This window comes from Agelaius tricolor, unplaced genomic scaffold (assembly GCF_023055355.1).
Source record: "Agelaius tricolor isolate 1412-34295 unplaced genomic scaffold, bAgeTri1.0.p SCAF_31, whole genome shotgun sequence".
In the NCBI taxonomy this organism is placed as follows: Eukaryota; Metazoa; Chordata; class Aves; order Passeriformes; family Icteridae; genus Agelaius; species Agelaius tricolor.
In genome coordinates this window covers 4350119-4377806 of record NW_027269291.1, presented here as the reverse complement: position 1 = coordinate 4377806, position 27688 = coordinate 4350119, and the positions used below count along the sequence as shown (strand labels likewise).

At 51.3% G+C, this 27688-nt stretch overlaps 2 protein-coding genes across 2 annotated transcripts; one reads left to right on the top strand and one right to left on the bottom strand.

Moving 5' to 3' along the window:
• Positions 1–111: 111 nt before the first annotated feature.
• Positions 112–3943, bottom strand: DNAAF19 (dynein axonemal assembly factor 19). Its single transcript, XM_071450704.1, has 3 exons — positions 3469–3943; positions 2528–2660; positions 112–1573 (listed from the first exon to the last, which is right to left on the bottom strand). The coding sequence occupies exons 1-3, from the start codon at positions 3615–3617 to the stop codon at positions 1136–1138; spliced, it is 720 nt and encodes a 239-aa protein (XP_071306805.1). The 5' UTR covers positions 3618–3943; the 3' UTR covers positions 112–1135.
• Positions 3944–4051: 108 nt separating this feature from the next.
• On the top strand, positions 4052–27688 carry EFTUD2 (elongation factor Tu GTP binding domain containing 2). The gene is made up of 28 exons (XM_071450703.1): positions 4052–4211; positions 4575–4680; positions 5348–5513; positions 6079–6157; positions 7840–7915; positions 8435–8500; positions 9461–9496; positions 10327–10417; positions 11247–11329; positions 11798–11964; positions 12943–13067; positions 14639–14702; positions 15448–15538; positions 16241–16376; positions 16643–16770; positions 17772–17965; positions 18073–18184; positions 19419–19559; positions 19989–20090; positions 20651–20733; positions 22305–22391; positions 22634–22760; positions 23199–23286; positions 23617–23735; positions 24099–24193; positions 25517–25670; positions 26514–26621; positions 27143–27688. Exons 2-28 carry the CDS (start codon positions 4576–4578, stop codon positions 27236–27238), a joined length of 2919 nt encoding a protein of 972 aa, XP_071306804.1. The 5' UTR covers positions 4052–4211; position 4575; the 3' UTR covers positions 27239–27688.

Sequence of the window (27688 nt, the reverse complement as noted above, 5' to 3'; positions counted from 1 at the left end):
GTGCTCACAATCACTCCTCCCTCGGGAGGGGACACTGCTGATAACAGCTATGGAATGTCCCTGCATGGCTGATAAGAACTACAGCATCCCATTGGGAGATGGGAGCCCAGAGGGAGGAGCCAAGCATTCCTACCTGGATATAATCCAGAGGTTTGGAGACACCAGCACGGCTTCTCCATGGGATTCCCCAGAGGAACAGCAGCTGCCTCTTCCTCCACTGGATCTTCAGAGGCAGAATCCATCCTTCTCTACAGGATCCCTGCTCCAGCAGAGCCAGCCCTGACACTGCAGGAGGGCTGAGCCACAATTCCAATGGGACTGTGCCAACAGCCTGACCCACAGGGTGTCAGGTTGGGTTCTGAATCTGGCAGTGTTGTTCTGGTGTACTGCATTGTTTGTTTTACCCTTTTATTTTTTTTTTCTTTTCCCTATTAAAGAACTGTTATTTCTTGCTGACATATTTTTGCCCAAGAGCCCCTTAATTTAAAATTTATAGCAATTTGTAGGGGTGGGGAGGGTTTACATTCTCCATCTCAGGGGAGGCTCCTGCCTTCCTTAGCAGACTCCTGGCTTTCGAAACCAAGACAATCCCAATCTTGGGTAACTCCAGGATCTTTTTTTGTTGAAGTCTGCAGTGCTCAGCTGCCATCAGGTGTGCAAAGGGAGGAGGAATGGCACCATGGCAGAGTGCAGGGACACACATGTCCCCTCAAGTGGTGCCACAAAGGCCAATATTCCCATTGCAGACCTCAGGGATGAACCTGGACCTGCCATCAGGTGCCTGGTGGTGTCTCCAGGGCAGGTGGGAGAGGTGCCTCCAGTCTGCTGCGGTGGCTCTGCCATTTGCCTGTTGGACCTGAGTTGTCATTGTCATTGATTACATCTCCTAAAACCCCTCAGTAACCGTGGGCAGGGGTGGAAGAAGAAAGGGACTATTTGGGTTTGGGTTTCTCCTTCAAATCTACCACCTTGTTTTCTTTCCCTTGGTTTTCTCCATACCCATCTGTGAGGACACCCTGCTCAGAGATCACAGCACCACAGCCTGAGAGCTAAACTTTATTGTGCACAACTTGTGCCCTGGGTGATGCCAAAGTCAACTTTGAGGTTTCTGCTCAATCCTGGTGCTCCTGCTCCCTCAGCTGACCTGGTAACACTTCATCAGCTCCACCACTGTCCTCTCCTCCTCAGTTTCCTTTTCCAGGTGGGTCTCCATGGGATGGGCTTCCCCCTGGCCAGCAGCCTGCCCATCCCTGCTCTGCAGCTTCCTGAACAAATCCTGGCTGCTCTCCTTCTCTGCCTGGCTCAGCAGAGCCACGTTCAGCCCGAAGCGCTCGGTGCCCGCCAGGCTCTGCAGGATCTGAAGGATGGCAGCTCTGTCCCCAGGATGGATGTTCTCTGCCAGCACTGTCAGGAATTCCCCCAGGAGGCCAAAGCCCACATCAGCCTGGAAAATCCTGCCCAAAGCCTCCCCTCCAAGCTCCAGCAAGAACTGGTATTTCTCTGTCCCACTTTTCAGGCATCGACGCCAATCGCGGTGAAATTCCGCAGCGGTGCCGGGCAGCTGATCCAGCTCCTGGAGGAGAAAGGGACACTCAGCTCCTTTTGTTTTGTTTGAAGACTCTGATTCCCTCACCCCAATCAGCCCATGGATAGTTGGGATGTTTTTACCAGGGGCTTTGGCAAAATCCAGGGAGAAAAGGGGAAGGCAAAGAAATGCCAGGTGCCTTTAACCCTGAGCAACCAGGAAAATCCAGGGGGAAAAGGGGAATGTCAGGTTCCTTTAACCCTGAGAAATGAGGGAAGTCCAGGGGGAAAAGGGAATGTCAGGTGCCTTTAACCCTGAGAAACCAGGAAATGTCAGGTTCCTTTAACCCTGAGAAATGAGGGAAGTCCAGGGGGAAAAGGGAATGTCAGGTGCCTTTAACCCTGAGAAACCAGGAAAACCCAGGGGGGAAGGGAAGTGTGGATGAGCTGTGACACCCAGTGTGAGCACAGACGGCTGTGGAGTGACTCCAGCCCCAGCCAGGAGAGTTGCAAAAGATGCTACAATAAACAGAGGTCAGTGAACCCCAGCATCATAAACAACCCCTAAGATTGTTTATAAGGCAATCCATGAAATTTCCTTATCATGGGAAACACCCAGTGACCAGGACACCCCAGCATGGACAGAGCCCACAGCAGGGACAGGACTGAGGTGACTCCAACCATAAATGGAGGGACAGAAAATGTCCTGTCCCTGTCTCCCACTGCTGAGGGACCCAGTGAGCTCATCAGACTTGGGCAGGATTAACCCAACCCAGCCCATTAAACCATTAAATTAATTCCCTGTGCTCAGGGAATCTCTGCAGCCAGAGAATTCAGCCTGATCCAAACCCTGATATTCCAGGGACCAGGAGGGCTGGCTCACACCCAGAGTGAACCCTGAGTAACTCCTGCATCCCAATTAACATTCAGGTGATTCCTGAGGAATTTCCAGCTGTGGGTGAGGCCCCAGCAGCCTCTCCCTCACCTGTGGGGTCTCCCTCACCTGTGGGATGTCCACAGTGCAGGCAGGTGCTGTCTCAGCTGGGGCTGCACAGGGATTCCACAGCACATTCCTCCTCTGTCCCAGCCTGTCCTTCTTCTCCAGAGGCTTCAGGTGAGAAGCCAGCACAATCTCCCTGAAGGAAACAGGGACAGGAGGGACACTTTGAGGCTCCAGGCTGCTGCTCTGGGCCAATTTCTGCCTTTGGGCTGTGTGAGCGCCCAGAGGGGCTGGACAGGCTGGAGGAGCAGGCCCTGAGCAGCACAAGGATAAACCAGCCTGAAATCCCTCAGGAATCCCATCGAGGTATTTGGGAAAGAAGCCACTTGAAGGTGTTTTCCTGCCCCTCAGGGATCAGTGGCAAGGGGGAACGAGACAGATGTGACTTCATGAATGGAATTTGAGCTGGTCCCAGAATCTAAGACCATGTCCCAAGTGAGGGCAAAGTCCTGGATCTACCTGGATGGCCAAGGACAGGGAGCCTCCAGAGGGATCCCTGGGGATTCCTGGAGTTTGGAGGACACTGGCAGTGCCCAACTGTGGGGCAGCTCTGCCATCCCAGCCTGCTCACACCCCCTGGGCACAGCAGGGACACACCTGGGAGCAGGGACAGGCTGGGAAGGACACAGGGGACACAGGGGACAGTCACCCTCTGCTCTGCACTCCCACCATGGCCTGGGGGAGAAACGGGGGCTGGGGTGGGACTGGGAGGAGCTGACAGTGCCCTGGGGAGGGGACGGTGCCACTCCACTGCTGGCTACAGCCAGGCCACCACAGGCGCAGGGACAGATCTCAGCCCACAAGGAGCCACCTGAGGAGTTCTGGGACAAATCTCAGCCACTGGGCTCTGTCCTCGGGGCCCCTCGGGTCCCCCGAGCCGTGCTGGGGCCATCAGACCCCTCGGGGTCCCGGAGCCCCCTCGGGCCGGTCCCCGAGCCCCGGACCTGAACTGGCCGTAGTCGGGGACGCCCTGGCGCAGCGCCCGCAGCTTGGCCTCGCCCTCCCGCTGCCGCCGCTCGTCCTCCGCCAGCGCCGCCCGCAGCTCCCGCTCCAGCACCGGGAACGCCCCGGCCGGATCCATGCCCGGATCCATGCCCGGTTCCGTGCCCGGGCCGCGGGGGCACAGAGACCCCTGTGGGACAGCCCTGCCTGCGATGGCTTCGAGGACAGACTTCTGTCACAACAGCGCTGCCAGGACGGGCCCGACCGCCCCGATCTTATCGTGACAGTCCCGCCTCCCCGCTGTGATAGCGCAAGGCCGCGCACGTGGGTGACAATTGGGAACCTCTCCACTGTCCGAACCCCCCTGACACACTGCTGGCCCCGCGGCCGCTCTCTCTATCGTGATAGTCCCGCCCGGTGATGAACACCCGGGCCCCGGGGCCGCGCTCTCTATCGCGACAACGCCGCTCCCGCCGCCGGAGCGCCGGCACCGCGCAAGGCCCCCGGGGCTGCCCCGGCCGCGCCCGGCACAACCGGCCCCGAGCTGCCCCGCTCGCCCCGCGGGCCCCGGGACGCTCCGGAGCCGGTCCTGACCCACCCCCGGACCCACCCGGTGCTTCTGCAGAGGGCGCGGCGCTGGCGGCGGGCGCGGGACGCTCTGTCGCGACAGGCGGCGAGGGCAGCCCGGGGGCCTTCGGCAGCGGCGGCGCCGGCGAGAGCAGCGGCGGGAGCGGAGCCGGGGCAGGTGAGGAAGAGAGCGGGACCGGGACCGGGACCGGGACCGGGGAGGGCGAGCGGGACCAGGGAGGGTGAGGAAGAGGGAGAGCGGGGCCGGGGCCGGGAAGGGAGTGCGGGACCGGGACCGGGGCCGCGGAGGGTGAGCGAGAGTGGGACGGGGACCAGGGAGGGAGAGCGGGGACGGGACCGGGAACGGGACCGGGGAGAGGGGCCGGGGCCGGGGAGGGAGAGCGTGGGACCGGGGCTTGGGGCTGGGGCAGGGCTGAGCCCCCGGTGCCACAGGCCCTGAGGGGTTTCTGTCACGGCCCCGGTGGGTTTCTGTCACGGCCCCGGTCTCTGCGCCCCCACCGAGCCTCTTCCCGCCCCCCAGCATGGACACCGACCTGTACGATGAGTTTGGCAACTACATCGGGCCCGAGCTGGACTCGGACGATGACGATGACGAGCTGGGCCGGGAGGCCAAAGACCTGGACGAGGTGAGGAGGGGCAGCGACCCCCGGAGCAGGGACAGCGACCCCCGGGGCCAGAGCGGGGCCGGGCCCACAGCTGCTCCCGCCCCGTGCACCTCGCTCGGAGCGGGGCCCTGAATGCCGAGGGTCCGAGTGGGGCTGGTGTTTGAGGAATTCACAAAATCTGTGCCTGTGGTAAAGAGAAACACCCAGATCTTGCTGGGATGGCGGAGGAAAGGAGAGCTGCTGTGGCTGGGCTGGGTCTGGCTGGGTTGGGTCTGGCTGGGTTGGGTCTGGCTGGGTTGGGTTTGGCTGGGTTGGGTTTGGCTGGACTGGGTTTGGTGCCACGGCCATGGCAGGTCCGTGTCCCCTTGGGAACCCCTCAGGAGGAAGCTGAGGCTGCCACAGGGAGCCAGATCCCCACAGGGGAGGCAGAGCAGGACCCCAGGGACAGGGGGGATTGGGGGAGCCCCTTCCCGTGTCCTGCTGGTCTGTGGGTGGGGTTTGTGTTGTGTTACCAGGTGTGGTTCTTGGGCTGTGGGGTGTCCCTGCAAGCCCAGGGGCTGTTCCTGTCCCAGGAGCTGCTCCCAGGGCACCCCTGTGGGTGCTGGGGCTGCTCTGGGGGTCGCTGGGTGAGCCCAGGCCTGTCCCCCTGGGAGGCTCCACAGCAGCTCAGGGCAAGCCTTGGTTGCAGCTGGAGGATGATGATGATGATGATGACATGGGGGAGCACGACGAGGAGCACCCTGGGATGGAGGTGGTGCTGCATGAGGACAAGAAGTACTACCCCACAGCAGAGGAGGTCTATGGGCCTGAGGTGGAGACCATTGTGCAGGAGGAGGACACACAGCCACTCACTGGTGAGTGGGGAGAAGGTTCTTCATGGATCCTTAGAAAGGGGAAATAATAAAGAATACTATTTAATATTAATGCATAATTATTATATATTTAAAATATAATGTAACATAACATAATAATATATTATATTTATATACATTATAATATAATATAATGTGATATAATATGATATGATATAATATAATATATTCCTTTCTGTCCTGCCCCTTTGGAACCCCCTCATAGCCTCAGGAGCTCTGCCTGGTGTGTGCAGATTTGGGCACTTTGGTTTGCAAAAACCACAAACAAAGGTGTCTTTGGAAGAACAGGAATCAGCAGAGATGGGAAATTGATTTAAGGGAGAAATAAATGCATTTAAATGATCCTCTTTATTCCTCCATGCTGGAGTGGCTCAGCTGGAAGAGCCCTGCAGTGACCATCTCCTGCAGCTTTGACAAACAGCTGAGAGAATCTTTCAGCTGGAAAACTGAGGGGTTGTCAGCTGAAGTCCCCATTCCTTGGGGCCATTCCTGACCCTGCTGGTTCAGGGGCTCTGGGAACAGTTTGTTGTTCTGTCTCTTGTTTCAGAGCCCATTATCAAACCTGTGAAAACCAAGAAGTTCTCCCTGATGGAGCAGACACTGCCAGTCACTGTCTACGAGATGGAGTGAGTGTGGGGCTGGGGGAGGCAGATCTGGGGGTTTCACTGACCTGAGAGCAGCCAGTTCCCAGGTTCTGAACCCAAAACAAGAGAAGTGCAGGACAAACTATTTCACTTTCCCTCCCCATGGAAAATGAGCACAGGGTAGGGTTGGACACAAAAGGAATCTCACCTCAGGGGCTGAGGTCAAGCTCCATAGCAACAGCTTGTGGCTCAGGAAACCTTCTTGGAATGGTTTGGGGACCTTAAAACCCATCCAGTGCCACCCCTGCCATGGCAGGGACACCTTCCCCTGTCCCAGGTGGCTCCAAGCCCCATCCAGCCTGGCCTTGGGCACTTCCAGGGATGGAGCAGCCACAGCTGCTGCTCTGGGCACCCTGTTAAATATCCACATGCTCAGTGTGTAGCACACACCATATTGGCACATCCCAGGTTAGATCCCATCTATTCCACTTTCCACTGGGAATTTTTCTGCTTCTAGGTGAGTGCAGAGTGCTGTGCAGTCAGCAGGACACTGCAGCTGTGCTGGGTGGGTCCATTCCTTGTGTCCCAAAGCAGCTTCTTGGACACCAGGGCTGGGAGAAAACCTCCTGGAAAAAATCCCAAATGCATTTAAAAATTTACATTAAAATTTGGAGATGTTCCTGTAGCTGGTGTTCCCTCAGGGGTCCCTCAGCTGCCCAGGGGGAATTCAGCAGAGCTGGAGCAGAGCCCAGGAGCTGCTGGGGCTGGTTTTTCTCTGGCCTGGGCTCTGCATTATCCACCACTTCCCTGATCCCTGTGTGCTCTGCTCATTCCATTTGTAATTAATTCATTTTTCTCCTATTTGTTGATAGAAATGGTTAGGATGGGCCACAAGAAATTCCTTGTGGGATGTAGCCAGAAACCTGCAAGCTTGGTATTGATTTCCCATTTAGCCTTATTTTCAGACCAATTAGGAAGGTTCTAATCGGGGTTAGTATTGATTGCTGTATTTTTTAGCTCTTAATCAAAATGTTTTACATTAAGAAGTCTATTGTATCAGTGAAAATTTAATCTGTTTAAAAAGGAAATTATTTGACAGCATTTATTCTCTGCAGGCCTTTGGCAGTGGCTGCATGTTTTACAGCCTCCCATTATTTTTTAGGGGTGGTAATTTAGGATCTCAATTATTTCTTGGCCAGCATCCATCCAGAAGTGACCAGCTCATCATTACCCAGCTCTGCTGCTAATTTGAAAAAGACTTAATTCTTTAAGTCCCTGGAATGTCACTGTTTTAAGGCTTGAAAATCAGAATTAATGGTTTGTGGTTGCTTTCAGAGCTCCATGGGGTGCTTGTTATCCACCACCACCATTAACCTGATTGTCTGCCTTGGTTTGAGTGGAAGTGCTTCATCATCTGAGTACATGGATGTGATTTTTGCTCCAGTACTGACTAGAAGAGAAGAAAAATATTCAATAATATTCAATTGCTGGCAGCTTTACCAGCTCTGTATCCTCCCACCCACTGCCATCTGTCTGGGACTCCAACTCTCTTGTCCTCCCCATCTGGAAAGTGGGATTCTTCCTCCGCAGGGCACTGCCAGGATAAAAGTTTGGCAAAGATTCAGGGGGCACCTTGCATAGAAAGTGGAGCTGAAAAGCAGCACCTACTTTTCTTAGACACAGCAGAAGCCCTCCAACAGCCTTTTGTGTTTTTGTTCCTGCAGTTTCCTGGCAGATCTGATGGACAACTCGGAGCTGATCCGGAATGTGACTCTGTGTGGGCACCTGCACCACGGCAAGGTGCTGTCAATGTCCAAAAGAATCCAAAATCAGGGGTAGTGAGGGTGACCTGCTGCTTTGCCAGCCCTCCTGGCCCCTGGTTCTCTGCAGCAGCACCTTCTGCTCCTGCACTTATTTACAGAATCCAAGGATGGGTTGGGTTGGAAGGGACCTTAAAGCTCATCCAGTGGCATGGCAGGGACATCTTCCACTGTCCCAGGTTGCTCCAAACCCTCTCCAACCTGGCCTTGGACACTTCCAGGGGTCCAGGGACACCCCCAGCTGCTCTGGGCACCCTGTGCCAGGGCCTGCCCACCCTCCCAGGGAGGAATTTCTTCCCAATATCCCACCCAACCCTGCCCTCCTCCAGCTTTAGGCCATTCCCCCTTGTCCTGGCAGGAGGTTTCCCTGTGAATTGTACAGATCTTTTTGTAGGTTGAATGAGCAGATTTTCAGCGTGCTCTGTGCTGCTGCTGGAGGGATGGGGCTGTGTTTGTGTCTGTCTGGAGAGAGGCAGCTCCTCTCTGTGCTCTTTTCCAGACTTGTTTTGTTGACTGCCTGATAGAGCAGACGCACCCCGAAATCCGGAAACGCGACGATCAGGACGTGAGTGAGCTGCTGGGGAATCCCCACCCTGGGGACACCCTGGGGTGGCTTCTGCACCCTTAGGGAGGGGACACTGCATGGGGACAGGGTGGTTCTGGGACTGGAATGTGGGATTGGGAAGGCAGAGCTCAGTCCTAGCTCTGCATTATGTGTTATATACACCCTAAGGGAGTATGTAATATACACATTATGCATTATGTGGATATGTGAATTGTATGAAAATGAGTATATGAATTATATGAAAATGTATATAAATATGTGAAATCTATATAATATACACATAATGCATTATAGGAATGAATATATTAATTATATTAAATGAATATATAAATTATATGAAAATGAATGTATGAATTATATGAAAATGTATATAAATATGTGAAATCTATATAATATACACATAATGCATTATATGAATGAATATATTAATTATATTAAATGAATATATAAATTATATGAAAATGAATATATGAATTATATGAAAATCTATATAAATATGTGAAATGTATATAATATACACATAATGCATTATATGAATGAATATATTAATTATATTAAATGAATATATAAATTATATGAATATATAAATTATATGAAAATGAATGTATGAATTATATGAAAGTGTATATAAATATGTGAAATCTATATAATATACACATAATGCATTATAGGAATGAATATATTAATTATATTAAATGAATATATAAGTTATATGAAAATGAATATATGAATTATATGAAAATCTATATAAATATGTGAAATGTATATAATATACACATAATGCATTATATGAATGAACATATGAATTATATGAAAATGAAGATATTAATTATATGAGAATGTTCCTGCTTCTGTCCCTTACTTGTCACCTTAGTGAGGTGTCAGAGTTTTTGTGTCCTGCTTCAAACTGAGTATCTGGTACCAAAATGTGAGTCTCTGATTTTTGTTTTGCTTTTGCAGCTCTGCTACACTGATATATTGTTCACAGAGCAGGAGGTGAGTGGTCTTGTAGTGATTTTATGCAGTTGTCTCATGCTTTTCTCACAGTTTTTGTAGGCAGTTTCCTTGTCCATTTTAATTCCTTTCTGTGCTTTCCACATTTTGGTTATTTTCTTTATCAATAAAAAAATCTGCTCCTCTTGTTTGCCTCAGGAAGATTCCTGATCCAACTTCCTTCTCTCATCTCCATGTATGATTTTATAACTTGTGTAATGTTAAATCCACAGCAGAGTCACCCCAGTCTGGGGCTAATTCTTACTTTCTCTAAGAGAAAAAGGAGGAAGGGATTTGCAGTAGTGGTAGATGAGGAAAAAAAGATTTCAAAATAAATACATTTCTGTTTGTTTTCCTTAGCTCTAACTCCATGTGGTTGGGCATGAGTGGGAATGTTATTTTGTGTCATGACCAGAACAATCCTTTGAAGCATTTTTTTTTTCTCCTCTCAATGTTTATATTTTATACTCTATGTGATCAAATCTTGTGCTTTGAGGTGTAACTTGGTGGCAGCAGAGGGTGAAAGCACAAACAAACACCCACATTCTGTCTCAGGTGTTGCCTGTAGCTCCTCCTCAGCTGAAATCAGCTGTGGAGGGTGCAGTGGTGGCTCCCCAGTCTGACCAGTACAGATGGGAGAGCTGGGCTGGGTGATCTGAGGTTGTTACTTTGGTCAGCTGAGGTTATTACTCTCTTCCAGGATGAATGTTTACTTCTTTCCATCTTTCTGATTTTTCCTTGATCTTTTTTTAGATGGTGATCCTTGTGTTTCTGTACAGGGTGATCCTTGTGTTTATTTTTTTTACCTGTAACCCTGATTTCCTGTGTTTCAGAGGGGGGTGGGGATCAAGAGCACCCCAGTGACAATTGTTCTGCCAGACACCAAAGGAAAATCTTTCCTCTTCAACATCATTGACACTCCAGGTGATTGTGCAGTCCTGAAAATCCTGCTGTGGGAAGCACTTGCCTTTGTTTTGTACTTTTTGTATCTGACTCCAGCCTAGTCCTGAGCCTTCAGCCGAGTTCATTCCTGTGAAGTCACTTCCAGCAGTACTGACCCATAATCACCCAGGGTGGTTTGGGGTGAAGGGACCTTAAAGTCCATCCAGTTCTAGCCCCCTGCCCTGGGCAGGGACAAGTCAGGCTCATGTCTATGATTGAGGGCTGGTGGGGCTGCAGAGATGTTTCTTAAGCAGCACAGGTAGAATTTTCTTTCCCAGGTATTGCCATGTGCAGTGTTGACCCTGCTTTGCTCAAATGCTGTTGCCCCACAGTGAGACTCAGCAAGTTCCTCAAGCTTCTGTGGAGGGAACATGATCACAGATGAATTTGTAAGAAACTTTAGGGAAGAGGGTCTTGGGACACATCTGCTGAGCTACAGCTTAGGATGAGGGAGGTTAGAGCACAGGAGGAGGCTGGGGGGAGAGACATCTGTTGTCCTTGAGGAGAAATCTTCCTCCTTTTCCCAAAGTCCTTGCACAGAGCTGTGAGAAAAACAGTCACAAACGTGAGGAAAAGTGCCTGTTAAACAACTTGTGTGCATTCTCAAAAACAGCTGAGGCTAAACCTGCATGGGGAGCTGTGGCAGCTGCTCCCAGGTCCCCGTCTGAGGAGGAGCCATCTCCATTCTGCCTCTCTGGGTCCCAGCAACCAGAGGAATCTGCAGAGCCCCATGGCTTCCCAGCCTGTGTGTTGCTGCTGCTGCACCAGGGCTCTCTGTGCCTCTCACTGCCCCCTCTGTATGGTTTTGCAGGTCATGTGAATTTTTCTGACGAGGTGACGGCCGGCCTTCGCATCTCGGACGGCGTCGTGCTCTTCATTGACGCGGCCGAGGGGGTGAGTGCCACCTCCTCCTCCTCCTGGGGCTTCCATCCCTGCCTCTGCGCTCTGTGCTCCTGCCTCAGCATGAAGGCCTGGGCTGGGTTCAGCTTTTTTGGGTGAAGGGTTTTTGGAGGACGTTTTGAGGGTGTTTTCCATCTGAACAGGCAACCAAGCCTGTGGCTGCTGTGTCCAGACTGATGTGATGCTGTGGCCTGCAGGCTGATTGTGTGACTTGTGTGCATCTCCATCCCCATGATACCTAAAACTGAGCAGGTTATTTATGTCAGAGATGTCCCCAGGCTTGGATTCAAGGAATTTGGTTGGGTTAGCACCTATTTGTGAAATTCAGGAGGATTAGCTGGTTGCTGAGCTCGGGCTGTTTTGCAGCCTGGCAGCAGAGTAAGGGTCACTGGTTGTCCCTCATGGCCCAGATAACGCTTTGGGGGGCCTTTCCTGGGGCTCTGAGCTTGCTGCTCCCTGCAGGTGATGCTGAACACAGAGAGGCTGATCAAGCATGCTGTGCAGGAGAGGCTGGCAGTGACTGTGTGCATCAACAAGATTGACAGACTCATCCTGGAGCTCAAACTGCCCCCCACAGATGCTTACTACAAGCTCAGACACATTGTGGATGAAGTTAATGGTCTGATCAGGTGAGGCTGCATTGTTAGTGCTGCTGCCCCTGTCCCATGGCTCTCTGTGAGCCCTGCACGTGCCTGAAAACTCATCAGTTTGTCTCTTGGTGTGTTGAGTCATAGAAAATGGGCCAGGAAACACCACTGGGAGTTCATCTCAGCTGATACATTGAATTAAGCAGGATTGGCTCTTCCTGGCAAACTCCAGGGATTTCATTTCCCCCGCCCCATTTCATTTTTCCTCCATTAAAAAATAGAGAAGGTGGACATATGACCAGAGCAGGGAATTTGTGCTCCCAGATATCTCAAATACACTGAAATGATCCAGGTTGTATTCCAAATTGGAGGTTGAGATGTCTCAAAGCTCCTAAATACTACAAAGCTAAAAGAGGATTTGCTGTCTCAACTCCTGGACAAGGATTATGATACTGACACAATCCAATCTCCTTGGCAGCCCTGCTCAGGAAAGGGAGGGACATCTTAGACATTTCTGTGGGTTCTTCTGCACCCAGGGGTTTTTTAACAGCATTCTGCCTTTCAAGTGTGTGTGTGTTTGCACACAAGCTCCCTGGCATGTCTCTGTTCTGTTCAGTGTGTGCTGGGAGCAGAGTAATTCACCCTGCCTAGCATGGCTGTGAGCTCATTAAACCTGTCTGCATTAAATTATATCTCTCTATTATCTTTTCCCTTACTTGGTTGACCAACTTGGCTGCTTTTTTAGAGGAAGAAAAGTTATCCCAGATAAAAAATCTGAAGCATTTGTGCTGGTGACTTTTTACTTCTAGGATCTTTAAATCTTTGCATTAATGCTTGAAATTTATAGGCAGAAAATGTTCCTGACCCTGAGATTCTGATGGCAAGCAAGCTGTAGCCTGTTTAAAGATGCTTTTTGGCAATGCAGGCTCCTTGCCTGTCACTGCTGTAGGGTGTGGGAAGTGGGCTGAAGTGTCTTCTGTGGTTCATAACATTGATTTGATTTTATTTTTCTCCTCACAGCATGTATTCCACCGATGAGAACCTTGTGCTGTCTCCCCTTCTGGGGAACGTGTGCTTCTCCAGCTCTCAGTACAGCATCTGCTTCACACTGGGGTCTTTTGCAAAGATTTATGCAGACACATATGGTGAGGATTAGCCAGAAACCTGGTGCACTTCAACATCTCATTTCCCAACCTTTCTTGTGGGGGTTTGCTGAGCCATTCAGCTTCCCCTGCACATGGCCAGTGTTTGTGTTCTGGAATTGCTGAGAGTTGAGTGGTGCTGCAGAGCTGAACCTCGGGGGTTAAAAAGCACAAGCACAGTTTTAGCAAAGATATTTTCTCCTGATAAATGTTTCTTGAGTCAGAAGCCAAGATTTTTTTCATACCCTGAGCAGAAATAACAAGCAGTTGAAGGCAGGTGTGTGTGTGTTGTGCTTTGCCTCCCTGTCAGCAGCTCAGGAGTGAAGCAGTTAAGCTCTTCCTGCCTTTTCCCAAAAGTCCAAGACACAGCTGCAGCTGGGCACAAGCTTTGCCCACAAGGTTTTGCACTCTTGCCCTCTTTCTTTTTTAAGAAACTGTCTTTTTCTGGCCTGGATTTAATTTTCTGCTCCCCAGGTGCCCACTCAAGGCAATCTGCTGCATGTAGCAGTGGGCTCTGTGCTGGCATTAGCAGCTGCACAGCCCAGGTTTTTGAAGTGCCCCACTGGGGAATTTGGGGATCTGGAGGAGCTGAGAGCAGGGGAAGAAGGAGGTTGTAAAGCAGCTGGGCCAGCTCTTGCAGAGCACTTGGCCTGAGGGAGGATGAAGTTGTTGAGGTCAGGGACTGATGGTGCCAGGACTGTCACATGTCCTGAGAGTTTGGAGCAATGAATGAGCTCCCTGAGTGTCACAGCATTAACTCAAATGAGCTCCCTGAGTGTCACAGCATTAACTCAGAGCCTGCTAGGGTGACACCCATCCTTAGGGAGCTGAGGACAGCACATTTGGCAGGAGATGCCAACCAGGTGGGGAAGGCAGGAGCCTGGAATTGGGAATAGTGAATTCTGGTCCCCAGGAATTGGGTGTGCAGCCACCACATATCACTGACAGGGGTTAGAGCAGCATCAGTGTCCAGACTGGAGCCACCAGGCAATTCCTTCTGTTCACACACCTGCCCACAGCAAAAGCTTGTTTGGAACCTGCTGTAGGTTCTCATTCCATCCTGGGATTTGTAAATTCACCATGACAGGACCTTCAGTGCTGGGTGTTTGGCTGTGTGCTCCCTGAGAAAGAGGAAGGAGCCTGGAGATGTTCAGAAGGGCAGAAGATGCTGGTGCTGAGCCTGCAGGGCTGAGGGATGGAGGCCATCCCAGCACCTTGGCACTGCAGCAGCAGTCACAGCCTTCCTGTTTGGAGGTGCAGCAGATGAGGTTGGGTCCTGCAGCACTCCCAGCTCTGACCCTGTGGGTAGCAGAGAGCTGGGCAGTCACTCTGTGAGCTGCAGTGTCCCTGGGCTGCTGGGGACATCCCCACTGGACTCTCTCTGCTCATCTCTGCCTGCTCTCCCCAGGACAGTGCTTAATCTTTCACGCAGAATTGGGACGAGGCATTCACTCATCAGCATCAGTTCATTAAACTGAATCCTCAGGCTTGTTTTAAAAGCTAAAATATAAAGATTTCTAAGCTAAGAAAAAAGCAGTGACATCTGAGAGGCTTTCATTTGCTTTTTCCTTTAGGAGACATCAATTACCAGGAGTTTGCCAAGCGGCTTTGGGGCGACATCTACTTCAACCCGAAGACGTAAGAACTCTGTTTAAATGTTTAAATGTTGCTTTATTCCTGGGTTTTTCCCCTCCTTCCCCTGTAAAATGTGGACCCAAGGTCACTCCTGATCCTGTGATCCTGTGGTGGAGTGTGACCGTGTTCACAGGGGTCTGAGGATGAGGGAAGAGATGAGGATCTGACTCCATGTTTCAGAAGGCTGATTTATTATTTTATGATATATATTACATTAAAACTATACTAAAAGAATAGAAGAAAGGATTTCATCAGAAGGTTAGCTAAGAATAGAAAAGGAAAGAATGAATAACAAAGGCTTCTGTCTCAGACAGAGTCCAAGCCAGCTGTGATTGGCCATTAATTAGAAACAACCACATGAGCCCAATCCCAGATGCACCTGTTGCATTCCACAGCAGCAGATAACCATTGGTTACATTTTGTTCCTGAGGCCTCTCAGCTTCTCAGGAGAAAAAATCCTAAGGAAAGGATTTTTGATAAAATGTGTCTGTGACAGTGGAGTAGTATCTGGGAAGGGTTGAGTCAGCCCTCCTGGCTAATGTGAATCCATGTGGATTCACACCTGAATCCCACAAGCAGCAGCAAAGAGGCTCCTCTGGCCTTCATTTGGAGTAAACCTGGCCCATGTGTCCCTGACAGCTTCCCAGGGGATGGGAGGGAGGAGAGGAGCAGCTGGGAGGAGCAGAGGCTGTGCAGGGCTGCAGGCAGGGCTGCAGTTCCTGCTCCTCACCTCTCTGTTCTCCAACAGCCGCAAATTCACCAAGAAGGCCCCGACGAGCAGCTCCCAGCGCAGCTTCGTGGAGTTCATTCTGGAGCCCCTGTACAAGATCTTGGCTCAGGTCTGTCATGGGTCATTCTGCCTCCCACAGCTCCAGGCAGGAGCAGCTGGGGCTGGTCCTGTCCTGTTCTGCAGTGGGATCTGCACAGGAGGGTGCACAGTAATCATTATTTCTTGCAAGTGCAGTGCTGTATTTGCAGTGTATAGAACAGTCCTTGCTCTTCCTTGTGTGCTCTGATAGCAGCCAAGTGACAGAGCTTGGACTTGGAGCAAGGACTTGGAGCACAAGTCGGATGAGGAGGAGTTGGGGGGGCTCAGCCTGGAGAAGAGGAGGCTCAGGGGGACCTTGCTTGGGGCAGCTGGGGGAGGTTGGGCTCTGATCCCAGGGAACAGAGACAGGAGGAGAGGAAATGGCCTCAGATTGTGCAGGGGGAGGTTTAGGAAAAATTTCTTCCCCCAAAGGGTTGTCCAGTCCTGGCACAGCTGCCCAGGACAGTGGTGGAGTCACCATGCCTGGATGGATTTAAAAGCCATGTAAATGCACTTGGGGACTAACATGATTTAGTGGTGGCCTTGACAGTGCTGGGGAAATGATCTTGGAGAGCTTTTCCAGCCTTAATAATTCCACAAATCTATGATTTGACCCATCTGGCTCTTGTGTGAGCTGTAACCCAGTGCAGTCCAGAGTTCTGGGGGTGGTGGCTGGTGTGTGATGCTGACTGAGACCCCCACAGTGAACCTGAGAGTGGGACTTGTCTTGCAGGTGGTGGGGGATGTGGACACCACCCTGCCCAGGACTCTGGATGAACTTGGCATCCACCTGACCAAAGAGGAGTTGAAACTGAACATCCGGCCCCTCCTGCGGCTCGTCTGCAAGAAGTTCTTTGGGGAGTTCACAGGTACAAGCTCTCCCTCCACAATCCTCCTTAGATCCCCAGTACCTCACACCAAGAGTTGAGGGTTATATTTTGGCCAAGGAGTGCTAACTTGCACAGATCCTGCTCAGTTCCCAAATCTAAACTGTGACACCACTTGCCCACAGGACAGCCTGAGGCACTGCTCACCTCTCCCCTGCTGCTCTGGGTGCTGCAGTCACCAGGGCTTTGCCTTGTGTTTATGGAGTCCATTTCTCTCCTCCACACTGCTTAACCCTTTCCTGTTGCAGGCTTTGTGGACATGTGTGTGCAGCACATTCCCTCCCCAAAAGTGGGGGCCAAGACCAAAATTGAGCACACCTACACCGGCGGCGTGGACTCCGACCTGGGCGAGGCCATGAGCGAGTGTGACCCTGATGTAAGGAAACTCCTGTCTTTGCTCTGAGTGTGCAGAACCAATTCCAGCAGGCTCTGCTCCCCCTGCCCTGCCAGGGCTGCTGCCTCCCAGCCAGATAGATTTCTGCACAGATTTGACTTGCAGCACTCTGAAACCTCTCATCCGACACTGGAACAAATCTCTTCACTCCAAGGAGCTTCAGCTGCCTGCCAGGGCAGCCCTGGAGAGAGGGAATTGTTTCACTGTGTTCAGAGAAGAACAGGACTAGGTCAGGACTCCAGAGCATGTGGGAGCTGCAGGGTAGTTTTGTGTCCTTTTGCAGTCTTTTTGTCTCTTTTCCTTGAAGTTTAATTCTCTCTCCAAACTCTAAAAAGCTGCATGGTGCTGATAAAAATAACCCTGTGTTAGTTAGTCAGCACCTTTCCTCTCCCAGCCCTGCAAACCCTTCCTCCTCCAACAGCTTGCACTGAGCTGTCATTTGGAGTTGTCTGGAGCCACCAACGCTGGCAGCTGAGTGAGAAATTTGCCTGTGACTTTTGCTCTGATGTCTGCAGAGAAATTTATTTTAATGAGTTGTGATTATCCACATAAAACTCCACAGTGGTGACTGTCACCACGTCACCAGTGTGGAGTGACCTTGTGGCACTGGAAGCTGTGATCTTGGGGAGCTCAGGTGCTCTGCCCTGAGCAGGTTTGCAGGCCAGCAGGTGACATTTTTCCTCATGGCTTTGTCCCACCCACCATTTGCTGCTCTACAGGAGCTCCAGAACAGTCCACCATGGTCATTCCAGAGCTTTCCATACAGGGCAAGGAGATGTAGGGCTTCTAGTGGCAGAAACTGAAGGACTTAGCAATTATTTCTAAATTCCAGCCCATTCATCCCTTTCATCCACAAATCATAGAATATTCTGAGTTAAAAGAGATCCACAAGGATCATCAAAGTCCAGTCCTGCCAGATCTGTGTCTGTTTCTTTACTCTGTTTTGCAAGAAGCTCATTTCTGTCTCTCTGTGTCACGGCAAGGGTCCCTTGATGTGTCACACCACCAAAATGTACAGCACTGATGATGGTGTCCAGTTCCACGCCTTTGGCAGGGTGCTCAGTGGCACCATCCATGCTGGGCAGCCTGTGAAGGTCCTTGGGGAGAACTACACCCTGGAAGATGAGGAGGATTCCCAGATCTGCACCGTTGGACGCCTCTGGATCTCAGTTGCAAGGTACAGAAATGTGTTTATTGGGACAGGAGTCACCTGGGGAGGGACTGGGAGGGAGGAAGAAGGTCCTGGAAGGTCTGAGGCTGCAGTGGTGCTCTCCTGCCTTTCAGATATCACATTGAGGTGAACAGAGTTCCTGCTGGCAACTGGGTGCTGATTGAGGGCGTGGACCAGCCCATAGTGAAGACAGCAACTGTGACAGAGCCTCGGGGCAATGAGGAGGTACCAGGCATGGCTGCTATTGCTCAGCCTTCCAGGGAGGCAGGGTGATGCTGTCCAGCCCAAAAGCTCCTCTAGTGGGGTGAAAGAATCCCTGGCTGACATGGTGGCAGGGCACAAGAGCCACTGAGTGTGGTGGTGGTCACAGGGCTCCCAGGATGAGGGGAGAGATGAGAATCTTGACTCCGTGTTTCAGAAGGCTGATTTATTATTTTATTATCTATATTATATTAAAACTATACTAAAAGAATAGAAGAAAGGATTTCATCAGAAGGCTTGAAAGGAAAAGGAATGGAATGATAATAAAATCTTGTGACTGACCAGAGTCTGAGCCAGCTGACTGTGATTGGCCATTAATTAAAAACAACCACATGAGACCAATCCCAGATGCACCTGTTGCATTCCACAGCAGCAGATAATTATTGGTTACATTTTGTTCCTGAGGCCTTCTTCAAAATGTTTGTGAGAGGAACATTTCAATGATGCTAATTTTCAATACATTTTGGAGCACCAGAGAAATTCAGTAAGGCTGCTAGCATTTTCTGCTAATGGTTGAGGATGGTAAGCAGTATGATCTCAGTAATTATAGAGCTCTATGCCATTACTAATCTCAGGCAAAATAACCACTGAACTTCCAAAGGATAAAATTCTGGGAAATTATATGAACAAAACTGATGCCAGTCAACACCATTTTACAGAAATTTGCTAAATAAAATAGAGAATTTTACTTAATCATCTGATAAAGGTACAAACTCTGGTCTGTGACCGTGTTCACAGGGGTTTTTGGATGAGGGAAGAGATGAGGATCTGACTCCATGTTTCAGAAGGCTGATTTATTATTTTATGATATATATTACATTAAAACTATCCTAAAAGAATAGAAGAAAAGATTTCTTCAGAAAGCTGGCTAAGAATAGAATAAGAAAGAAGGAATGATAACAAAAGCTTCATCTCAGACTCTGTCCGAGCCAGCTGGGCTGTGATTGGCCATTAATTAGAAACAACTAACACAGACTAATCAAAGATCTACTTGTTGCATTCCACAGCAGCAGATAATCAATGTTTACATTTTGTTCTTGAAGCCTCTCAGCTTCTCAGGAGAAGAAATCCTAAGGAAAGGATTTTTCATGAAATGTGTCTGTGACACGCTGAGGGAAAGAGAAGAGCTCCACATGCTGTGTGTTACCTGAGGACGTGCAGGGATGCAGTTTCAGCTCTTTGTCCTCTCTGGTTCCAGGCTCAGATCTTTCGTCCCCTGAAGTTCAACACCACATCTGTTATCAAAATAGCTGTGGAGCCAGTGAACCCCTCAGAGCTGCCCAAAATGTTGGATGGTCTTCGTAAAGTCAACAAGAGCTACCCCTCACTTACAACCAAGGTACTGCTGGGGGCACCTGGATCAGATGATTTCCAGAGCTCCCTTCCAGCCTTAACTGTTCTGTGATTTCTCTCTGTGTGTGGGGGTGTTTCCAGCCAGTGCTGGGGGCAGCCTCTGAGCTGATCTTCAAGATAATCAGGTTTTTTACCACAGGTTGTTATGTTTGTTGTGGGTCTTTTCATGCTGTTTCAGTTGATCTCATCAATTCTGTAGAAATAGCAGAAAAATGTAAATCCAGCAGAAAAGCACACACCCTGCTGTGCCAGGGAAGATCCCAGCAGCACTTCCTGCTGAACAAGGCCCTGGGAGCTTTCCTTGGGGTGTTCTGACTCTAACAAAGTCTATTTAAGGCTGATCCTTCCTCAGGCTTGAGTAGGAAGGAGCTGTGAGCAGGGGGGCTGCCAACTGAATCCCTCTTTTCTCTTGCAGGTGGAAGAATCTGGGGAACATGTGATCCTGGGCACAGGAGAGCTGTACCTGGACTGTGTGATGCACGACCTGAGGAAGATGTACTCTGAGATTGACATCAAGGTGAGGCAATCTGAGAGGGATTTTCCCACTGGAAACCCTGGGCAGGGTTTTGGTCCCCTCTCTCAGAAGGATGAGAAAAGGAACTTGCCTGAATACACAGCATGGATTTTGTCACATTCCTATAAAAGTAAGAAAAAGTTGTTTGTGTGTAAAAGGGGCTCTTCCAGCCTGGCTGTCACACCAGTGGGACTGAGAGTGGCACACTGGCTTGGAGAGGAGTTTTCCATATTCCAGACTTCCCTGTGCTCAGAGCATTGCCTGGCTAGCAATTTATTTATTCCAGACTTCCCTGTGCTCAGAGCATTGCCTGCTCAATTTATTCATTTGATGCTAGCTGTTGCCTGGCTAGTATCAAATAAATAAATTGAGCAGGATTTTTCATACCTGGAATTAGATTTAAATTTTCCCATCTCATTTGAAAGCCTCAGTGCTTCATGCACAACCCTGATTAAAGCACTGCCAGTTGAACTGGTTTTTCCTTTCAGGTGTTCAGAGGTTTCAAACAGTAGTTTTAGAAGCAGAAAAGTACTGAAAACTTTACAAACCTTTTCTTCTTTTAGGTGGCTGATCCAGTGGTGACATTCTGTGAGACAGTGGTGGAAACATCCTCCCTGAAGTGCTTTGCTGAGACACCCAACAAGAAGTAAGGGCTGTGGGTGAGTGGGATGGGAGGGGGCAGAGGGAGGGTCCATCCCTCCAGGGGGGCTGTTCCCACTGGCTCTTGTCCACCAAGTGACACATTCCTGAGTGAGCAATGTCCCATTGAGCTCACAGGGACACAGCAGAGTCCCAGGGATGTTCCTGTGCTGTGTAGGAGCTCTGAGAATCAAGGGAATAAAGCCAGATCCACATCCTCCTTTTTCCATAAGTGTCACACTTTTTCAGCAGTTCTGAGAGGTGTTCTGGGATCCTGGAGCAAGTGCCAAAGTGCTGCCTTCAGTAATTCCCCCAAGAGTTTCATGAAAAGAGCTGTGTGTTCTCTTATCCATATGTAATCTTGGGTTTGTTCTCCTGGTGATGCCCTGGAGCCTTGCAGCTGCTCTCATCTCCTCCTCCAGCCCCTCACAGTGCATGTGACTGGGAGAGGGAGGCCTGGCAGGGACCATGGGGGAGATCTGTGTGCACAGCATGTTCCCATACCTGAATTTTCAGAGAAATCATGGTCTGCTGAGGTGGACTCTCCTCTCCTGCGTTCCCCTGTGGTTTCTGGTTCTTCTTGCTTTCCTTTATTCTGAAACAATCTCACCATGTTTGGCAGCCTTATTTCTGGGAACAGAGATGTTCCAATCTTCACAGAATCACAGGATGGTTTGGCTTGGAAGCAACCTTAAAAACCATCCAGTTCCAAGCCCTTCTGTGAGCAGGGACAGCTTCCACCAGACCAGGTTGTTCCCAGTCTTAGGTCAGGCACCTTTTAGGCACATGGGATGACCTGTGCTGGGGGCAGGTTTCAGGCATTGAGGTAGCATTTGCTGTGTCAGATGCAGCTCCCAGGGGCACCTTCCCCAGCCCATGGGCTCCCTCCTGCAGCCCTGGATGTGGGACAGGAGGGCTGGAGCCACTCTGTCCCTCAGCTGTCCCCTTCTGGGGCTGAGCAGGCTTTGGGGAGCACCTGGCTGTGTTCACAGGGACACAGGAACAGCAGTGGCTGCAGGTGGCTTCATCAACCCAGCTGCATCCAAGCTGGGTGCAGTGAGAGAATCACAGAATTGTGGAGTTATTAAGGTTGGAAAAGAACCTAAATGAAGTCCAGCTGTCAACCCAGCACCACCATCATGTTCACCACTAAAACATATCTACAAGTGCCACATCCACATGGTTTTTGAACAGTTCCAGCCAGGGATGATGACTCCATCACTGCCCTGGGCAGCTGTGCCAGGCCTTTGCAACCTTTTATGTGTAAAATTTTCCCTAATATCTCACCTAAACCTCCTCTGGCTCAACTTGAGGCTTCTTCCTCTCACCCTGTCCTTTGTTCCCTGGGAGCAGAGTCTGACCCCCACCCTGGCTGCCCCCTCCTGTCAGGGAGTTGTGGGGAGCCAGAGGTGCCCCCTAAGCCTCCTTTTCTCCATCCAGGCTGATTCCCCCAGCTCCTCAGCTGCTCCTGGTGCTCTGTTCCCTTCTCTGGACACATCCCAGCCCCTCCAGGGCTGCCAGTCTTCCCAGTCAGCCCCATTTCCATCACTGTGCCTGATGGTGACTGTCTCTCCTCAGGAACAAGATCACAATGATTGCTGAGCCCCTGGAGAAGGGACTGGCAGAGGACATTGAGAACGAAGTGGTGCAGATAACATGGAACAGGTATGAGCAATCTGGGAGGGCAGGAGTGCAGCTGGAAGTAAAGAACTGGGGAAAAAGGGAATGCTGGAACCTGCAGGGTGCACAGGATCAGGCTGGGATCCTGTTTTGGTTTTCCTGCCAGCCAGTCTGTGAGCATCTCTGGCTGAGACTATTTTGTGCCTGAAGGGAACAGGGTTGTAAATACATGGTGAGTTCAGGTCAGATTCTTGTTTCCTAAAGCTTCTTCCCTTTCTCTCTCTCAGAAAGAAGCTGGGTGAATTCTTCCAGACCAAATACGACTGGGATTTGCTGGCTGCCCGTTCCATCTGGGCCTTTGGGCCAGATGCCACTGGCCCAAACATCCTGGTAGATGACACACTGCCCTCAGAGGTGAGGAGTGGGGGCCACTCTTCACTGACACCTTTGTGGTGCCAGGAGGTGCCCACTGCTCCCAGAACTTTCAGCAAGGCCCTGGTGCCTTTGGGGTGTTCATTGTTTGCCTCAGATCTGCTGCACTTTCCCCACAATGATCCTACACTGGTTACCAGGTCACCTGTTATTTTTCAGGTGTTGCTGTTTGAGCCAAAAGGCAAAAAAAAAACCCTTTTCTTTTTTTTTTGCCTTGCCTTTCAGAATCCCCAAAATGTGGGCTCTTAATTTCTAGTGCTCTAGAAATTACATAGTGCTGATGCTCTTGGGCTGTGAGAGGGAGGGGGGAACATGGGGGCACAGGGCAACACTGCTGCTGGTTTGGAAACTGGCTCTGAAACACTGGGTGATGCTGGCTGTGATGAGGGGTGGTCTCTGAAGCTGTCTGTGTGTCTCTAGGTGGACAAGTCTCTGCTGGGTTCAGTGAAGGACAGCATCGTGCAGGGCTTCCAGTGGGGGACCAGGGAAGGACCCCTCTGTGATGAATGTAAGTGGGACCTGTGGGGAAATTGAAACAATGAGAGATTGGTTAAATTCTTCCATCTCTAAGCATTCAGGTGCTCCAGGCTGAGCAGGCTTTGGAGCAGCCTGCTCTGGTGGAAGGTGTCCCTGCCCATGGCATGGAGTTGGTCTGGATCAGCTTTAAGGCTCCTTCCAACCCGAATCACTCCATGATTCTTTGATATGCAAGGTTATGATGTGGTGATGCTGGAATTAAATTTAGGAGAACTGCTGAGTGTTTGGGCATCTGGGGACGTGGTTGGTGCTGGCAGAGGACATCCCCTGAGGTCACTGCTTGTCATTTCTCCCTCTGCAGTGATCCGCAACGTGAAGTTCAAGATCCTGGATGCAGTGATTGCTCAGGAGCCCTTGCACAGGGGTGGAGGGCAGATCATCCCCACAGCCCGCAGGGTGGTGTACTCTGCCTTCCTCATGGTGAGGGCCTGCCTGAGCTGGGCTGATCCCCACAGCCCTGCCTGGGGCTCTGGGTGCACTCTGACTCATTCACCCATCAATGTCTGCATACCCTTGTGGGCTGGCACACGAGTCCTGCAGGCCTGGTGTGCATCTGCTGCTCTCCCCTTCCTGCTCCTGCTGGGCTTGCTGGGAAGGGTGGGCACGGGGGAGAGGGAGGCGTGTGACTCATGCCCAGAGGGAGAAAAGGTCCTTGCAGTGTTTGTGCTGTTGGTTTGGGCAGCCATGGGACAGCAGGAACCCTGTCATCTCATCCAGTGCTGAGTTTGACTGTGCTGTTGAGCTGTGAGAGACTCAGTGGCTCATGTCCTTGTCCCCTCACAGGCCACCCCTCGTCTGATGGAGCCCTACTACTTTGTGGAGGTGCAGGCTCCTGCTGACTGTGTGTCTGCTGTGTACACGGTGCTGGCCCGGCGCAGGTGAGCTGCTCCTGCTGCCAGCACTGGGGGCTTGCAGAGCAGCAGCGTTGGCATCTGGGCTCTTGGAGAATTCCTGCCACTGCTGCAGGGGGTGAAGCTGTTGGCATCTGGGCTCTTGGAGAATTCCTGCCACTGGTGCAGAGGGTGAAGCTGTTGGCATCTGGGCTCTTGGAGAATTCCTGCCACTGGTGCAGAGGGTGAAGCTGTTGGGATCTGGGCTCTTGGAGAATTCCTGCCACTGGTGCAGGGGGTGAAGCTGTTGGCATCTGGGCTCTTGGAGAATTCCTGCCACTGGTGCAGGGGGTGAAGGCTCTGTGAAGTGACAGTTGGAAGCTTCTTGACTGATCCTGGCCCTGAGCAGTGTGGGGAGGGATGTTTGGGATCACACGCAGCCTTTGGGTTGTGCCTGGTTCTTGCTGAGTGTCAGAGAGGAGAATGTGCAAAGCACTGTGCTCAGCCCTGGGGCCCCAGCTCAGGAGGGACTTGGACCTCCTTCAGTGGCTCCAAACAAGATGCCCAGGGGGCTGGAACACCTAAAAACAGGTTGGGAGACCTGGGGTGGTTCAACCTGGAAAAGAAAAGGCTGCAGGGAAACCTTAGAGCCCCTTCTAATGCTTAAAGGGGCTCCAAAAGAGCTGGAAAAGGGCCTGGAGTGCCAGGGTGTCAGCACAATGAGTCCCCAGCTGGGTAATGATTGACATAGACTCTGTGTATTACACAAGGCTGATCATTTTCTTTATTAAGAAACCCATTGCTTTTTTATACCCTAGTTCACTACAGGTGATCCTGGGTATAAAAAAGCAATGGGTTTCTTATAGCCAAGTTTAAAAAATATAAATTGCTCCTTTACTTAAAACACCACCACCATTAGCTAATTAAGAAACCACCCTTTGGTAAACAAATCTCCATGACACATTCCACATGTTCACAACACCAGGTGCAGCAAGTTAAGATAAGAATTGTTTCTCATTCTTTTCTCTGATCTTCTCAAGCCTTTCCCAGAATGATGCCTGGGGAACTTGTCTGTTTTTCTCTGCTGCCACACCAGGACGAGGGGAATGGCTTCCCACTGCCAAAGAACAGGGTTAGATGGGGTATTGGGAAGAAGTTCTTGGCTGTGAGAGTGGAGAGGCCCTGGCACAGGTTGCTCAGAGCAGCTGTGGCTGCCCCATCCCTGGAACTGTCCAAGGCCAGGTTGGATTCCACCTGGGACAGTGGAAGGTGTCCCTGCCCATGGTAGAGGGGGTGGAACTGTGTGGGGTTTGAGGTGCCTTCCCTGATTCTGTGACACCTGGGAATGCTGATCCTTTAACACTTTTGCAGAGGCCACGTGACCCAGGATGCTCCAATCCCAGGCTCTCCCCTCTACACCATCAAAGCCTTCATCCCAGCCATTGATTCCTTTGGATTTGAGACAGATTTGAGGACCCACACGCAGGGACAAGCCTTCTCTCTCTCTGTCTTCCACCACTGGCAGGTGAGTCCATGCCCTGGGGAGGTAGGGACAGGTAGGATCAGGCACCAACAGAGCAGGAAAGCTCTGGAGAGCATCCTTGGAGGATCTTGGGGAGGCTTTGTGCACCAGCTGTTCCATGTCTGCCAGGCTTTGTTCCAAGTCCCATCACTCCCAGTGCTTGTGAGGGAGCCCTGGAAGCTGCTGCTGGCTGAGTGTCAGGGTCCTGCAGTGCCTGGAGAGAGGACATCCCCCTTGGGAGGAGGGAGCCTGTTTGGGTCCCCTTCATGCAGCAGAAGTCTTGGATTGAGGCTCAGACTCACTGATCTGCCATAGGAAGTTTGATCTGTGCCACACTTCAGCTTTGCCTCTCAGAGATGGTGTTTTAAACCTGTAGGAAACAAAGCTTGGGACAAAATACTGTTCTCTGGCCACTTCTGTGTCTGGGGCAGATCAGGTCCTGTGGGAGCCATGGCTGTGAGGTGCACAGTGCTTTGGGGTGCAGCTCCATGAGAGCAGCAGCTGCAGGCTGAGCCCTGCCCTAAAGGCTGGTGTGTCAAAGCCCAAGGCTCAGCTCTGAAACAATAAGCACTCCTGCTTTGTGGAGGGGTTGTGCTGAGCAGGATTTGCATGGATTGTTCTGTTAGGAGGTGTTGTGGGGTCTTGCAGTACTCCCTGGGGAAGGGATGTGTCCTTGGCCTGAGTTCTCAGCACTGACTTCTCACAGGCATGATCACCAGCAGTGACATGGCTTTGTGTGCCAGGAGAGCAGGTGGGCTGTTGGGGTGTCTGTGGGACCCAGGGATGTGTCTCCAGGAGGCTGAAGCAGCCCCAGCATCACTCTCACACCCTGGCCCTGTGTTTCAGATCGTGCCTGGGGACCCCTTGGACAAGAGCATCGTCATCCGGCCGCTGGAGCCACAGCCAGCCCCACACCTGGCCAGGGAGTTCATGATCAAGACCAGGCGTAGGAAGGTGTGTCTGGGCCAAATCCCTGTGCTGTGACTCTGTCCCAGCAGCTGAGCTGTTGCTGGGTTGTCCCTTGGCTGTGCCACATCCCCTCTGTGGTCTGGTGGCCTTTGTGCCCCAGGACCTCCCCTGTGCTGCCCGTCAGAACCTGCCAGTCCCACCAGTGAGTCCAGTCCAGAACAGGATCCTGTGGTCTCTGCTGAGCCCTACTCCCTCCCCAGCCCCTCTGAGCCCTCAGAGGCCTGGTGTAGCCCCCTTGTCCAGCAGAAACAGCAGCACTGCTTTCTGTGCTGGTTTAGTCAGCTGGACTGAGGGGCTGCAGAGGGAATCAAGCTCTGCTGTGGGGAGCAGTGAGCTGGCAGATGTGCTCAGCAGCAGAAACCACATGTTTGCAGGTTCCTGAGGAGTGTTAGATGCCTTCAAACTGCAGAGAAGCACCTCATGCCTTTTTTGGAGCCTGAAAATTTAGCTTACAAGGTCTGGGCAGTGGCTGTGTGGGGAATAACCCTGGTTTGTGTTATCTGCAGGGCCTCAGTGAGGACGTGAGCATCAGCAAGTTCTTTGATGACCCCATGTTGCTGGAACTGGCCAAGCAGGACGTCGTTCTCAACTACCCCATGTAACCCTGCTGCCCTGGCATGGGGGCTGACCTGAGCCCTGGCTGGCACCTGCTGGTCCCTCCCCATCCCTGCTTGCCCAGTCTGGCTCCTGGAGGCTCCAGAGCAGGCAGGGAGCTGCTCCTCACGTCACTCCCATGGCTGTAGGAGTCTCCATGGACCAATTGTGAGCAGCCCAGAGCCAGAGCCCTGATCCATTTTGTATTGTTGGTCTCCAGCTGCTGTTGCCTCCAGGCAGGTTTTCCTTTTGGATGGGCTCCTCCAGCTCCCAGAGCTGAGCAGTGTCAGTGTGGATTCCTGAGGACTGGGCCTCAACTGTGTCAAGCATTTCAGGCAGCTGAGAAAGGGGGGATGCTGGGGGGGCAGTGCTTTACCAGCCTCCCCAGGAGGAGAAATGTGGCTTTGACCTTTCTGTACCCATTTTTTGAACCCTTTAAAATGTTTAGTACAAACTTC